Source organism: Neoarius graeffei, chromosome 2, assembly GCF_027579695.1.
Source record: "Neoarius graeffei isolate fNeoGra1 chromosome 2, fNeoGra1.pri, whole genome shotgun sequence".
NCBI classification, from domain to species: Eukaryota; Metazoa; Chordata; class Actinopteri; order Siluriformes; family Ariidae; genus Neoarius; species Neoarius graeffei.
Genome location: NC_083570.1, coordinates 66,125,097 through 66,140,779, shown reverse-complemented (window position 1 = coordinate 66,140,779; position 15,683 = coordinate 66,125,097). Strand labels below are relative to the sequence as shown.

General features: G+C 41.4%; 1 protein-coding gene across 1 annotated transcript; it reads left to right on the top strand.

The window, feature by feature from the left end:
• Positions 1-3,078: 3,078 nt before the first annotated feature.
• Positions 3,079-15,350, top strand: hsd17b12a (hydroxysteroid (17-beta) dehydrogenase 12a). The gene is made up of 11 exons (XM_060914732.1): positions 3,079-3,392; positions 9,634-9,680; positions 10,074-10,149; positions 11,625-11,732; positions 11,914-11,978; positions 12,257-12,301; positions 12,437-12,471; positions 12,945-13,026; positions 13,148-13,213; positions 13,319-13,468; positions 14,166-15,350. Exons 1-11 carry the CDS (start codon positions 3,215-3,217, stop codon positions 14,271-14,273), a joined length of 960 nt encoding a protein of 319 aa, XP_060770715.1. The 5' UTR covers positions 3,079-3,214; the 3' UTR covers positions 14,274-15,350.
• Positions 15,351-15,683: the final 333 nt, after the last annotated feature.

The following is a 15,683-nucleotide window of genomic DNA, read 5'->3' as shown; positions in this document are numbered from 1 at the left end:
CTTCTCATTTTCCATCTGTCTGTACAGATGACCGTCATGAACACGTGCACAGGGATTTGGATACAGATAACTGCGTTGAAATTCACTTAGGACTGTTCTATACACGTCGAGGGCAGCTGGTTAATTAAGGACCAATTTGACAGTGTCAGGTATTTAAGTCTTTGTCTCTATAGAGCTTGCGTTTGGATCAGGATGCACACATTGAGAACGCTGCCATTTCCTGTCGTTTTTTGATGCATATGATGCGTGTGGTATTAAAAAAAATAGTAATAAAAACAAAAAAGTAGAATAAGCTAATGAGAAAGACGTACACTGAAGTAAATTCTGGAGGATGGAGTAAAACATTTCACACTCTGAATTAGGCTTGTGAGAGCACGGCTGCGCGTGTGTTTGGTTTGTCTGCAAGCAGGCTGCTGTGGGGACAATGGCGTGATACTGTAAGGATGTGGGGTCTCAAACACTGTCCTATAGAGGACAGTAAATGTGTTTTCTGTGCAGAGGTGTAAATGATTGTAGTAGTACGAGGCTTACATAACTAAATATTTGATGCTGTTGAGTAAATGTCATGACAGTAGGCCTACTGAGATTCTTTTTTAAAATAATTTACAGGATGTAATACAAGCAAAAATGTTTCGGTAGAACTGAATACGTGGACATGTTGAGTACTTTTGTCTGAAAGAAGTCACAAGGTACGTTTCGGTGTTTTTGAGGCAAAGTTCATGTCGAGAAGGTCGCTGTCCCCTGCAAAGGTGCTGATAACCAAAACCTGCATTCAGATTGCAGTGTGTTAATATCGGACTATACGTTAAGTAAATTGTGTGTAATTGTTTCATTGCTTACAACAGACTGTTGTGATCTCAGTGTGTGATACAGACACACAGTGATTCTAACAATGTCCACGGTTTAAGAACAATTGCGTCCTCAGGCATAGTGTCCAGAAAGAATTTCCTCGAGAAGCACGTGTACAGACAATTGCAAATGTGATGCACGAAACAGTCAGAAAGGAGGGGAAAGGTGAAAACTGTGAATACATCGATACTGTAGGTGGGGCTGAGAGTGGCTCAGGGCGAGGATCTGTGTGTCCACGTACCGTTTGGGTGGAGTACCTTAACAGTGCTGAATATGAGTTAATTTAACATAAAAATGAACAATTTGTGGAACAAAGCTAAGCTTGCACGTCTGAACATATACTAGACTGTAGTCCACACTGTAATTCAAACCTCAGCTGTCGTATCAGTGTCTCTAACAATACACAAGGTTTTGTTTTGTTTTGCTTAATATGTATAGGTATATTTATAACCAATGTACACACACACACACACACACACATATATATATATATATATATATATATATATATATATATATATATATATATATATATAAATTGTAAGATGTAGCCTAATAATTTCTGTATCTGCGTTGCTGCTCTTTGTATCTTATATGTGCAAAGCAGAGGAACCTTTGTAATACTCCTGTCAAAATAGTGTACGAGATAATGTCCTGCTTGGTGGAGTGCGTGCATTATAAAAACTGGATCAACAGATATATTTCAGTATTTTATATATATATATATATATATATATATATATATATATATATATATATATATAGTGTATTTTAAGTTTTTGACAGAGGATAAAGTTTTGATAGATTTTAATATAGTGGCACTGTAGGCTATCATTTGCCATTGTTTTAATATCTATATTTCTTGTTTTGCTGTTATATTTTAATTAAAAGGAATAAAGCTTGCATGTAATTGTGCACAGTGCTGGGTTGTGTTATTCATTTGTGAATCACTGTATTAAATCAAGTATTTAAATCATGCAGACATTTTCCGAGTGAACGATGTGAGACTATGTGTAAACCAATTCAGCGTTAACAGTATTAAAAATAACCCTGTGAATTGTTACTCAAATCAAATATTAAATGTGAACAGCAAAAATAATTTAGTTGAATAAAACATTGCATTTTGTACTAAATAGCATATGAGGAATACGTTTCCTTTATTAAGATAAAAGTCTAAACCTTTATCTGACTAATTTTGACGTTATATATCAGGTCGTGTTGAGAGTCGAGTAAAGCATGGCGACAGGACATGAATGCATGGAAGAGAGAAAATCTGTGGGATGAAATCAACCCTAAAATGTGTCTGATAAACCAGGGTGACTGAGACTGGAATACAGATACACGCTGTAATTCTGGCATCGTTTAATTTGTTTGGGTTTTTTAGCGTATGTAAAACTCTCGCGTAGGTTTCACGTCACCTTTTTTTCCCCCCTAAATGTACTACTATCTATGCCATGTTTACATAATCCCAGGCTCAGACACTTCCGCGTTTGTAAAACGAAGACACCGGACCTTCTCGCGAGATTTCAGGAGGAGCGCTGGTAGTTGTAGTTTGTTTGGGTTTTTTTTTCCTATTTCTAAAAAAAACTGCTCAAATCCGTATAATCATGGGTGTATGTGAGTACAAATGATAGCATAGACATAAATATGTTTAAAAATAGTTATATTTCATGTCATCCATTTCAGTCTGACAAAGAATGTGTAGTTATAGTTCAGTCGGTCTTCTTGTCCTTTTCTGTGCATCCTATGAGTCATACGCGAGACAGCACCCGTGAATGAATGTGAAGGACATACCTCTCACCGAATAGCATCATCCTCACATTACACAGGAGGCGGGAGAACAGGCTCTCGACTGACCAATAGGTAAAGAACTTCATTCATAAAAAAGGGGTTGATGATCGAAAAACGTGGATTTGGAGGTTTCATAATCCTGACCGAAACAGAAAACCTGTTCTGAATCAGAGCCAATGAAAGTGTCTGAATGGAGCACTACTGTAATGTTTGTCCAATCGCCTTCGAGCCTGAGCCGCACAGGGCCCACCCACTTCAGACCCAAACCCCGATGAATGAGAAAGAAGCCTTTGTGACTGACACCTGAATTAACCAATGAGCGGAGAGTATCTGTTTATCAGACAAGCGTTTCATCCAATCCTCGGTGAATGTGGGCGTGTTCGGGCGGGTGAAGGAGTAGGCGGGGGTGTGCACTTCAATCTGGATAGACTAGTATGTTAGAGGAGTTGTGGGGGTGTGATGCCACAACCTGCTTATAAAGGGGCTTGCACAGTGTGTGGTTCTAAATCACTGCATATCGCTTAATTTTGTGGGTCAGACAGCACGCTCGCCCAGCCGCGTAGTCTGTACAGACATGGAGCACTTGAACATGGTGAAGATGCTTCAGCTTGCTGAGACTCCTCTTTACTGGGTCGGTGCAGTCATCACGGCCTCACTGGCGCTCTGGCTCCTCTACCACATCATCTCCGGCTTCAGGATATGGGTGCTTGGGAATGGAAATCTGCTGTCCCCTAAATTGGGGAAATGGGCAGGTGAGCTCAATTCGTTCATTCATTCCAAGGAAGCCCTTCAGGAAGTTGAGCTACAAGCAGTGACTGACGTGGGAGATTTTGAGCGTTCAAGTAAAACCACTGAGTGATCATGGAGATGTATATTATACTGTACTACATAATGGCATACTAATTGAACTCTCTTTAAAATGTGTATATGTTGCTGAAACTATTTTCATCACACTACAAACACGTCACATGTAACTTCCAGTAAGATTATAAAGTTTTATTTGTATTGGTAAGGAAACTGAATAACGAACTACTCAGTGGTTGGTTCTTAAAGAGGCGCGGAGTCTCAGATTGACGGATTACGCCATACCTCCATGGGCTGTGCGCAGATAATCGCAGGTTCTGACTCACTGGGATGAAGTCAGACTAAATCGTGGCTATAAATCCCAGCTCTGTAGAAGCCAAAATGCCATTTTAGCGCTAATTGTTTCTTAATTGGAGTACTTTATACAGTTTCTTTTAACCTCTAGTTCGTAGACATGTATATAAAAAGGGTATAATGGTGTTTTCAAATACTTTTTTTTATTTCTTTTCATTATCTCGAATCCTACTAGCCTGTTTGTTCTGCCTAGCCTGACCCACTTCTCTAATTTTATCGTCTGTACTGATGCACAGTGCGTCTAATACAGGCTTTTTTTTTTCTCCCCTCAGTGCTATGTTGTATAAAGAAAGGGCAGTTAATAAATTGATGTGGCCAGGTTTTTAGAGAGCACACCAACTCCACATAGCCTATATTGGTTCTGGCAACGTGACGCAGTTTAAAACGCCAATCCTAATTATAATGCGGGTCCATACCACGTGCGCCTTGTGTGGGTTTGATGTCCGAGCCTGTAGGCTTCAGGTTCTATCAAATGCCCAATGAAGACTATTCATGGCGCACACACAAGTCAACTTGACCATCATAGGCGGTCAAATGGATACTAATTATAAAATGATCAATAAGCCCCCACCCAAAGCCAGACTTGGTCGTGCCCAAGAGTGTGTGTGTGTGTGTGTGTGTGTGTGAGAGAGAGAGAGAAAGAGAGAGAGATTCTGTCTTGTGTATTTTGTCTTAGTCGCGTTTTGGGGGTGATGTAGCCTAGTATTCGCGCCACTCCCTGAAACGCTGAATCAGGCGACCAGTTTGACTAGTTCTCGTCACTGCCGAATCCTATCGCAGGCATCTTCAGCACAGGTGAGCTTGAATGCAGGTGGAAGGCGAAACCTTCCTCTTCCTGTCATTCCTGCAGCGCCAGTCCTGTCAACTTGAGCAACAGCCTGCTTCAAAGTCTCACGTGTCTCTGAACTAGACGCCAGTTCGTCTTGCATGGTCCTATGGCCATCGTTCATCTTCACGCTTGAAGGATTCTAGATCATTTAGTTAGGACTTTTTTTGGGGGGGGGGGTGAACACATTGTAGCTAATGCATATGTATTTGGAGCGAGTTCATCAAACCAAATACTGGGTTTCTAAATGGAGGGTGGTTCCTCTCTATAAACCAACTGAATAGCCGGTCACGTCCAGACCAACAAGTTATTAACTTTATTTTTTTTTTTTTAAAATAGCGATAATGCTTTATTCTGTACTACTAGGGTCATGTTGGCTCATTCCAAATGTAGGCTACTTTGGATTCAGTTACTCAGGAATCCATGCGCCCTATGATCAGGCGACCCCTGGTGTTCAGTCTGAGTATTGCACAGAGGCTGTGAGAGTAACAAACTGGTGTTTCAGGTGCAGCTATGCTCCTTTGCAGCGTGCCAAGTTAACCTTTTCCCAGTGTGCTTTTTAATTTGAACTCCTCCTCTTTTCTTGAAAAGTGAAGCATGTTCAGTAACTGTGTGTCACTATTTTTAAGTTGCTCCAATGAGTACTTTTTCTCAGAAATAACTGGTACTTTTCCTTGTTGCTGGGGTGGTACCATCACTGCACACTCTGTACCTTCCTTCTGACTCATTAACCTTTTGGAAAATTATAGATTTTTTTTTTAAAGGCTTAAGCTAATTAGATGCACCACATGTACCATTCCACATTTAAAAAAAAAGTGCATGTTGAAGGTATTGCCTGCAGATGCCACCCATGCAACAAAGAAAAGTACAATCTGTTACCTTTATTTCCAAGAGTGTATATCTTTGTATTCCAGTCCTACTCCCGTCTCCTGGTAATGTATAGATGTGTATAATGTTTGGAAGTGTTTATCATAGCATATGGATGCTAATGGACACTTTGAACATGTTTTGTGGAAGGAGATAGTAGGCATTTGATCAGTTATCTTGGTAGCCTACTGCTGAATTTTACTGCCCAAATGATTCGTCTGTCAACATTAAACATTTATGTAGTAGAAGTAACAGTATACATGCGTATTGTACAAATGTAGCTTTACATATGGCTTCTTGGTTATGCAAGGGCTACTTCTATTTTGCTTTCTTTACTGAAGCTAATAGTTGGTGCATAAAGAATCTTTTTTTTAATTAAGCAAAAATGGATACTAAGGACTGATTTAAATCTAGGACCAATTCTGCCTATAGATCTTAAATGGCAGAATTCATTCCTACCAAGCAACAGGCTATGTGAATTTATTCCCCTGTGTCCGAGTGTCAACTGTGCATGTGTGTCTAGCTGCTTGTGAATGTGTTGTGAATGAGACTCCAACAGTGCCATAGTGCAGGAATCAGGCAGGAGGGCTGTGAGGTAAAAGGGGCCTACCAGTTTGGGGGGGGGTGTCTAAAAACGCATTCATTCATGTAACTGGCAAGCTCAGTGCCATGTCCTGAAGAGGGATGCTGGGTAAAATCTCAACTTTTTTTTTTTTTTTTGAGCCTTCATCACTAGTTTTTCTTCTTTTTGCTCACTGTTTGCCCTCCTAGACCCCCTCCCTCTTGTCACGATTGTCACCTTTTTATTTATACATTTCCTGAAATGTAGTCTTCCATATGGTGGTCCTCAAGTTTGTGCCTGCATGAATATTGTGCCTTATTTCTATTCAATTTCAGCATGAGTTCTTTATGCATTTAGAATACTTCATGTCTAATTGTGCAAATATTTACCATGACTGGTTGGTCAGGTCATGATGAAATGTACTTTATCCTGCTATTGTGGAACCCAAATAGTTAATTTATGTAGTTATCCAACTTCATTCCTTGTCAACTTAACAGTCCAAAGCTGACCCACAAAAATGGGAATGTGGGGTCCTTTTTATTGTCTGTTCTGTTATGGCATTACTTGTTCCTCGGGCATGCATGGCAGTTATAGGGCTGAGACTTTCAATTTTAAATATAATTGACAAGACTGGAATCTACCATAGAGAATGAGTAATTCTGCCTTTTATGTGCCATCTATTCTATTTTAGATAAGAGCTAGACAAGGAGCTATTGACTTTTTTTTTCTCTCCTCCCTTCTTTTAACTATACGACAACTTTGTCATGTTTGAGCCACCTTTTTATACAAGTAGCAAAGCTATTTTGGGTGCCTTGCTGTGTAGTTTTTCTCCTGGCCATGTGACGGGCCTATTTAAAGAATGATGAGCTGCTTTTGAGTGGGAGGAGGTGAAAGTGGGTGTCTAACGTTCTGCAGAGTTACAGAGCCAGAGATGGACGAGCTTATTCAATGAATGGGGGGGGATGCGACAGATTGCATAGTCAGAGTGGTCTAAGGGCGTAGGCCACTGCTTTGCGTTGTATATTGGCGCCAATATCAAATGGGGTTTAGTTACAAGACTTCAGTTTGTATATGGTCAGCATATCCTCAGATGCTGAAGTGTTTGGCTGACTAGCCACATCATTGCTGTGTTCTTTTTGGCAGAGTGGAAAGGCCCTGTTGAATAGAGCAGTATTCTGCAGTAAGGCTTCGAGTGCTGTTCTGGCACTAATGTAGTGCAGCAAGCGCTCTGTCGTGAGCTGGGTTGCTGGGGAAAGCAGAGAGTGGGTGGGGGTGGAGGGAGGGTAGCATGTTGGTATTCAGGTGCAGTGGCTGTTCCAGACACGGCAGCTATTTTTACTCACTGCTGCTTTTTTTAGCCTAGGAAGTGGGGCCAGTGCGCCTGTGCAGTGCTGGGACAGTCCGTATTTCTGAGCGTGATGTTCACGAAGAGAGGCTCTGACCTCCATGTTTGAGTGGGGGTGGGGAATGAAAAATGAAAAGGACAATCTTCATATCCTATTTCTTCCCAGAGTCAACCAGATGATGGCTCCGATTTGTAAGCAACATTTAAGAGGCTTAGTGGAGCCTTTAATTGCATCTGCTCTGTTTCTTCTCTTGACAATTTGAAATGGACATGCAGGCTCACATGTTGTATGTAGAGTGCCTTTTTTTTTTTGAAGCCTCATTTCTAGTACTTGCAGGACAGTTTGTGTAGCTCCTCTCCATGGTATTGCTCACATAAGGGCGGTGGATTGCTGCCAGAAACATTGCTGTGGGTTTGTCCCAAGGATTGGTGGGGAAAGGCCCATTAGCTTCTTTTTGATCTTTAAGGTGGGGTTTACATTAGACCGTATCAGCGGATCATCAGATTAACGTTTTTAAAACGATTCGCGTGCACACAGCAACGCCAATACACGATTCGCGTGCACACAGCAACGCCAATACACGGATACGCTCGGCTCCGCAGGCATCCTGCGCTCCAAATCACTCCACCCTGAACAGCGAGTGCCCTCTGGAGGGTGTGCTCTCTGGCCCTGTGCAGCTCAGAGCGCGTGAGTGGAGTGCACGAGCAGTGATTCGGGACTGAGCTGCTGTGTGTGTGATCTCGGTGCATGTCGGGCATGCGCGTCACTTACCACTTGCAAGTGGAAGGATGGCAAGCCTAAAGACAATCATAACTACACAATGGGCAGTATTTGCAGTATTTTCATACTTTTATACTCTTTAATGAAAGGTGATACAAGGCGGAAGTCCGCCGTTTTTCAGCAGTCGTGTCACATGACCAACGCCAGCGAATCAGGAAGGTGGATGTCAGTGACGTTGTCCAATGACGACGCCAGCTAGAGCTCAGCACAGCGTATCCGCGTATCCTCAATGTTTACACAGCACTGGACCAGACACGATCTGGATTGAATACCTGGACCCTGGCGGATTCCCGTTTCCAGGCGTTTTAATGTAAACGGACAGTGCATCCACGAAGAAAATGAGACAGATACGGTCTAATGTAAACTTGGCCTAAGACTTGCAGATGTGAAATGTACTGAACCTGCCTATTTCTGACCTTTTGTGTGCATGTGTTCCTGCTTGGCCTCCTTCCTTCATTTCGAAGCTGTATATTACATGACAAATTGATTTTGTTCCAGGAACGTTGTACATGTTTGAATTTGGCGGCAGAAAGCTGCTAAATGAAAATCGTCAAACTACAGTTAATAGACCTGTTTCCCCCCCCCCCCCCCCCCCCCCCCCCAGCAGCCACTTTTGTTGGGGAACCTTCTGCTGATCTATGCGTTTATTAGATGTACTAATGTGGTCCCTCCTTGATGCATGTTCTGACATCCACAAGAGCTTGATGTAACGGTGTTCTCAAATTGACTTGGAGCCATATTTTCTACCCTTATCTAGCTACTGATAAGATTTGTGCAATTCGTTTGAGTTCAAGTTTGATTTCTTAACATTGGTTTAAAAATAGGAAAAGATTTGAGTTCTCCCTCTTCATCCCTGGACTTTATGCAGTCTCCCTCTCTCCATGTTGCTATTTTTGGCAGTCCCTAGGATCCCTCCTCACCCCTCCCATTCTGTTAGGCTCCATGAACGTCATCACTTGCTTGCTCCCTCCCTCCTTTCTTCTAGCCAACTTCTAGCTTTGCTCTAGTGAATGACTGACTGCCTTCTGAAAGCATTAAATCTGGGTATTATGCACAGTCTAAAGACTTCACTTCAGTCAAGTCAGCATGTATTTAACTTGATCTAATACAGTATCTAGTTGAATTATTAAAAAAAAAAAAAACTGCTGGCCAGTGGCTTCAACAAATTTGACAGCACCCACCAGAACAAAGTCTGGGTTTCCTAACACTGATATAAGGTGTAGGTTTTTAGCAGCAATGTTCTTTATAATGTAGTACTCAACTCAAGCTAAAACTGCACTGACCTGACTTGCATCCTGTCACCCAAAGATACAGCTATGCAGCTTGGAGTTGGTGTGATGTGCCCTTTTTCCCTCCCCCTAATCATTTACTACATGGTAACATGCTGTTGACCTCGTGCTTTTGTTCCAAAGTTTGTGCGTTTTGTTTGACTGTTTTCATGTTTACTTTTCCAGTTGTAACGGGAGCCACAGATGGAATTGGGAAATCCTATGCGGAGGAGGTAAGGGAAAAATAAGTAGAGGAACCCTCCCTCCATGGAAGGCACAGTGACTCATCAAAAGAGATGGGTTTCTCTTGAAGACCATGGGAGGGAGGGCAACTAGGACTACTCATGTAAAAGGGCCCTCTGTTTACACACTAACATACACCCTTGCAGTGTTGAGCAACTCATTGACCTAAACTCATGAGCTGCAAAACTGGCCACTCTCCATTTCTTTCTTAAAGGAAATGAAATTTGATAGTCTATTTCTCGATCTGTCCTGAAAAACAGGAAGTGAACATCATGTTCATACCTCCTACAGTACTTTTTAAAGCCATTTTGATAATTTTAGTAAAAATGGGCTAGGAAGTGTGTGTGTATATAAAATTTGATCAATTTCTTTTTGGTTCTCAGCTTGCTCGGCGAGGATTCTCCATAATGCTCATCAGTCGCTCACAGGAGAAGCTGGATGATGTTGCTAAGTCCCTTGGTATGCATTTTGTGTGCTGGTTAGCAAAGCACAACTCTCTCTATAAACTGTTAACAAAGCTAGGTATTTTGGTGCTATCCTGAGAGGGGAAAGGCTTGGGCCTCTACCTTGGGGTTTCTGGTGCCTTTGGTGTGGCTCTTTTCAATAGAACCTCCACTGTTGGCTAGGCTAGGTCTCATGCATGTGTTGGTCCTACTACTGTACAACATGCAAACTTAAGATGCACGCAAGACTTTTCAGTTTATCACTACTGTACAGAGTCTTTCTGGAGCATTTCTGACCATATTTGTACAGGCAGTACCACTTGCCATGGGCATGGCCTCAATTTTCTCCTGCTGAATACTGTTTGTGCTAATGCCACCCATGAAAGCCTTTTCTTATTCACTGCCTTCCCTGGAATCCTTTTTGATGATGGCTGTCATGGAAATGTTCTGGGCTGGGAACTTGAGTTACAAGGATTTCTGCATGTATGAATGGTCGCTCATTGATGTCGACTCCCTTATCTGCACTGCCTGAATGGAGATGCTGTGTGAATGGGGATGGTCTCCCTGGTGGAAAGATGTTCTCCTTTTTCTGCGTTCGAGAATAATTAAATACTGACTTTACTCTGCATGAGCCTTCTGGTTTCAGTATACAACCCTTTCATGTCCTTGGGTTATGTGAACTGATTTTTATTTGGCAAAACTATCTTGTTTTTGCAGGCTGACAGATTTGTATCAATATTTATATCCAGGCAGTGATTTAAGGGTGGTGGGTGAAAAAATGGAGAGACTCTCTGCAGCTATCCAGTCTACCATAACCACAGTCGTGCTGAAGGCACACTGAAAAAGGGGATGGAGGGGGGGTTATGGGTAGTCACGAGCTGGGTCTATCCCTGCCAAACCAGGCACTCTTTGCTCACGCCTCAACCAAATGCCTTGGCAGCATGGGGGCTTGGAGTCACCAAGACAACTTTGCTACAGTCACGAAGCTATTTAAAGCCAGAAGCCTTTTATTAAAATGGATTTCTTATTAGATCATTAGATTTCTAATAAGACTGTGTTTACTGGCCAGGAGTCTCCCTAAACACACACTCCATTGTGCATCCTCCATATAAATGGTCTACAGTGTGATGCATCAGAGGAATTTTCCTCTCATAACTCCCTTGAACGGGGTTCAGACATGATTCTTTGGACAATGCATTCTAATTGCTGCAGGCACATCAAACTGAAGTACAGGAAGGGTGTGGGAAGTTGCATCTAGCTTATTTCTTGGCACAAAGCGCCCTCTGCTGTCAAAGACTTGCTATTCAAAATCTGTAGTGATTCCTCCAATTTATTTTTAGTATATTCACAAAATGGATTACTTTAAATAGTCATTTCCATTAAGACCCATTGTGAGTCTTATAGAAACTGCTTTTAGAAATCGTGGCTGTTTGTTTTTGAACAATTCCTGACATCTGAAACCTTGTCAACACTTCATGTTCTGCTACACAGAAAGTGTGTATAATGTGGAGACCAAGACCATTGCTGTGGATTTCAGTCAGCTTGACATTTATCCAAAGATTGATTCTGCACTTGCTGGGCTAGAAATAGGAGTTCTTGGTGAGTCACTTTTTTTGTGTGTAATTTTATGCTACTGTTGTGTGAAGGTCTTCAGAATTAAGGTGACCAGAATCTACTCTGACATTAAACTAACTGTACTTCATTTGACTTCCTGAAGTCAGTTGGTTGATTGTCGTGTGTGTGTATATATAAAAAAATTATTTTTTCTTTGTCTCGATAGTAAACAATGTTGGTATTTCCTACCCTTACCCGGAGTTCTTCTTGCACATCCCTGACCTGGACAATGTGAGTAGAATTATACCTTGTATTATAAGTGACATGATTATTTTGCTGTTGGTACTGGTTTAATTTAAAGCAAAAGCCTTGGCACAAAAGGCATCAGACCCTTTTGGCTGTGGCAAAGGAGTCTGTTCAGACAGTGCTACTTTTGCTTTTTCGGGTATATTGCATCTTGGCACACCTTTCACAAGCTAGAGTAGTGTACTGGATACAATATACAGAACCAATTGGTGTGTATTGCTTATTGTATTCAAGTTGATGGATTAAACACTTGTCTATTTCAGTTCATCAACACAATGATCAATGTCAACATAACATCAGTGTGTCAGGTAAGCAGTACATTTGAGCTGCACTTTGAAACCATGCATTCCTGTGCCTCATTTTAACTTTTTTTTTTTTTTTTTTAAATATGTAAGCTTCCTAGTTATTCTGGCTTTCCATACTAATCCCCTGTTTCTCATTAGATGACTCGTCTGGTTTTGCCCAAAATGGAAGCTAGGTGAGCCCTGAGAATCTTCCTCTGTTTAAGATGGGGGACTTCATATTGCATGGTAGTAGGAATTCTAGATGTCCAGAAAGGGAAGGAAAAGGTGGTTTTAAAGTCATTGTCTGTTGATTAGCCTTGCCCATATCCCCCCCCCCCCCCAGTCTTTTTGTAAATATGGCTTTCCACACTGGGCAACAAATGCATGCTAGACTGATTGGTCCTACTGATGCATGTGACCTGGTCTAGCCAATCAGTGCTGGGATAATTTCATACAAATGGGACCAACCTCAGCTTGCTAAAGCACACTACTGCAGGGATGCTGCCTGTGAAAGCAGGTGCCATGGCAACACATAAAGCAATGCCTGTATATGTGATGGGGGATCTGTTAGTGTTGTCAGAATTGATTCTAGTTTTAGTCTACTTGCTGGTTCAATAAGTTCAGCTGTGCACAAAGATGTAAATCCAAATCCTTTTGTCTGTTTCAGAGCAAAAGGTGTGATTCTCAACATCTCCTCTGCTAGTGGCATGTACCCAGTTCCACTACTCACGGTTTACTCTGCCTCCAAGGCAAGGCTTTTTCCTTAAACAACCATGTACTTGAATATCAAATATTTAGTTTAGAACATGTTAAATAGTCCATATGGTGCCGATTATGCTAAAATAAGTAAAGCTTGAACTGCTCTTGTAGGCTTTTGTTGACTTCTTCTCCCGTGGACTTCAAGCAGAGTACAAATGCAAAGGGATCATCATTCAGGTCAGAATTTCATTTCCATTCAGCAGTTTATGTAAAGCATGTTTCTCTTAAGCTTTTGGTTCCGTGCTGACGCTTTAACTCGTCACCCTGTTCTACATGCTATAGAGTGTGTTGCCTTTCTTCGTGGCCACCAAAATGACAAGGATCAGGAAACCCACCCTGGACAAGCCAACTCCTGAGCGTTATGTAGCTGCTGAGCTAACAACTGTGGGGCTACAAGACCAGACTAATGGTTATTTTCCCCATGCAGTCATGGTAAGCACATGATCACTCAATCATGCACATTCCAAGACAGCTGCATGAATCTGAAAGCTTTCTTTCAAAGGCATGAATAAGTAACTAATCTACAAAATGCATTACATTCCTCCATTATTTCTACTGCTTGTATATCAGTCATGGAGGAAGCTAGTCAACCTTGGCTCACTTCAGCAAGAGGCAGGGTACACCCTGGACAGGCTGCCAATCTGTCGCAAGGTTAACATGGAAACCACCAACCATTCACACATGCTGGCGATTTAGAGTAGCCAGTCTACTAAATCCACATGTCTTTGGACTGTGGGAGGAAACCTGAGCAGGCACAGGAGAAAATATGCAAACTCCACACAGAGGCCCTAGTCAAAATGCATTACATACCTTTCTAATAACTTCAAAGGTTAAACTGACAAACCAAATGCCTGGTAAGGACAAGTAACTATTGTATTTTGTGGCATTTTGGGTTTGTTTGTGGGGTGTGTTCACCCCAAGGTTTCCTCCCACCTCCCCAAAATGCTTGATTGCCCTTGGGTGTGTGGCTGTACACATGCATGGTTCAGTCATGGACTGGTGTCCCATCCAGGATGCATGTCTGCCCAGTGTTCCCAGGATAAACTCCAATTCCATCATGACAATGACTGGTTAATGTGGTAACTGAAGGTGAGCAAACAAATGACTCTCTTGTGTATCTGTCTTACAGGGATGGTTGACTACTGTTCTAGTTCCAATCAGACTCGTTATTTACTTTGGCATGCGCATGAACAAGGCTCAGCGTGGTGGTTACCTCAGGAGGAGAAAACTGCGATAGCTTGATGTCTAAACAGACATGACAAACCATATTTAAAGTGTCCCTTCTTTCCTGTTTGGTTAGTATGGGTATGACTGCCTGACTTTTTTTTGTATCAGTGTTTTGAGTAGTACTGTGTCCAGGCTTCTGTATATGAGGCTTGTTTGAGGCATATTATGTTCTTGTAAGAACTGCTGACCACAGATGTCACACTGACGCATGTTGAATGAAGTAGTTCAAACTGGGCTTGTAAATTGGTGGGTTTTTTTTTTTTGGGAATGGGTGTGTAACTTATAATTAACAGGGTCTAGAGTGTTGCATGGGTGCATGGAGGGCTGTTTTCACTGCTGTTCTAGGCAGATTGTATTTTGAATGGAGATGGGTTTCCTAAGTTTGTGTATAAAAGCTACATGTGCACCTGATTACTTGCTCACTGATGCTAGTTCCCTGTTATTTGTTTACAATGATTAAGAGTGAAATTTATACATTGTCTTCCTTAACTGTTGAATGATCACATGAGTATTGGCCTTTAAGTTTTGTTTGGTTTTTTTTTTTTTTCACATTTTTGTAGCATTTATGAAACTGGTGGTGGTTCTGGTGCTGTCTCAAATATCTGCAATGGTGCTTGTGTGTGGGTTTTTTTTTTTAATTATATTGAGCCACCTTGGACACAGTGTCAATCTCTGATCATCCAGAATGATGTGCCTTACTGAAAAGTCCAGGAATCTTCTATCTGTTAAGAGATCTCTACCAGCTGCTATTCTGTCTCAAACATGACAAGACATTTAGTGACTTATTTTAAACTTTCACCAGAGTGTACCATGCCAGATGAATGGTGGGGTTCGTTTTTTTTTTGTTTTAAAAGGTCTCAATATGGGGGTCTTTAGCCTAGCTCTCCCTTTGACTTTTGTTGAACCCAAAGCCAGTCAAATGAGTGCTCAGGTATTTGACCCTTGCTGGTTGTATCACAGGGAAAACTTGAAATTTACATTCCAAAACATTTAGGCATGGACTACAATGTGTGCCTCTTTGTTCTACCAAATTATGCTTGTTTAAACTTGCAGCTTTTTTTTTTTTTTGAATAAAGATGTGATTTTACTCATTGTGTAATTTATTTAGTGTTCAATATAAAAGAATGGGGTGGTGCAAGAATGTCAAGACTGGAATCTGAGACAGATGAGAGGGGCTATTACACAGTGGTGCAAAGATGCTTATCTTTGAGTGTTGAACATGTTCACAAGTGAAATGGTTAACACTAAGATGGTGTCTTCACACTACCATGTAATCCTTTTTATATAGAAACTTCCACTTAATTTTGAACTTTGACATGTCTCGGCAGCAGGAAAACACGGCATGACTTAATTGGCATGAAATATCAGGAATTATACATACAGGACACTTTCCTGATGGAATAAAAACATGTATTCTTTT

Bases quoted from the DNA above. Each gene is read 5' to 3' on its own strand.
- hsd17b12a (XM_060914732.1), top strand. From the start codon at position 3,215: ATGGAGCACTTGAACATGGTGAAGATGCTTCAGCTTGCTGAGACTCCT. The intron at 3,393-9,633 runs GTGAGCTCAATT...TTACTTTTCCAG, and splicing joins TAAATTGGGGAAATGGGCAG to TTGTAACGGGAGCCACAGAT. The intron at 10,150-11,624 runs GTATGCATTTTG...TCTGCTACACAG, and splicing joins TGATGTTGCTAAGTCCCTTG to AAAGTGTGTATAATGTGGAG.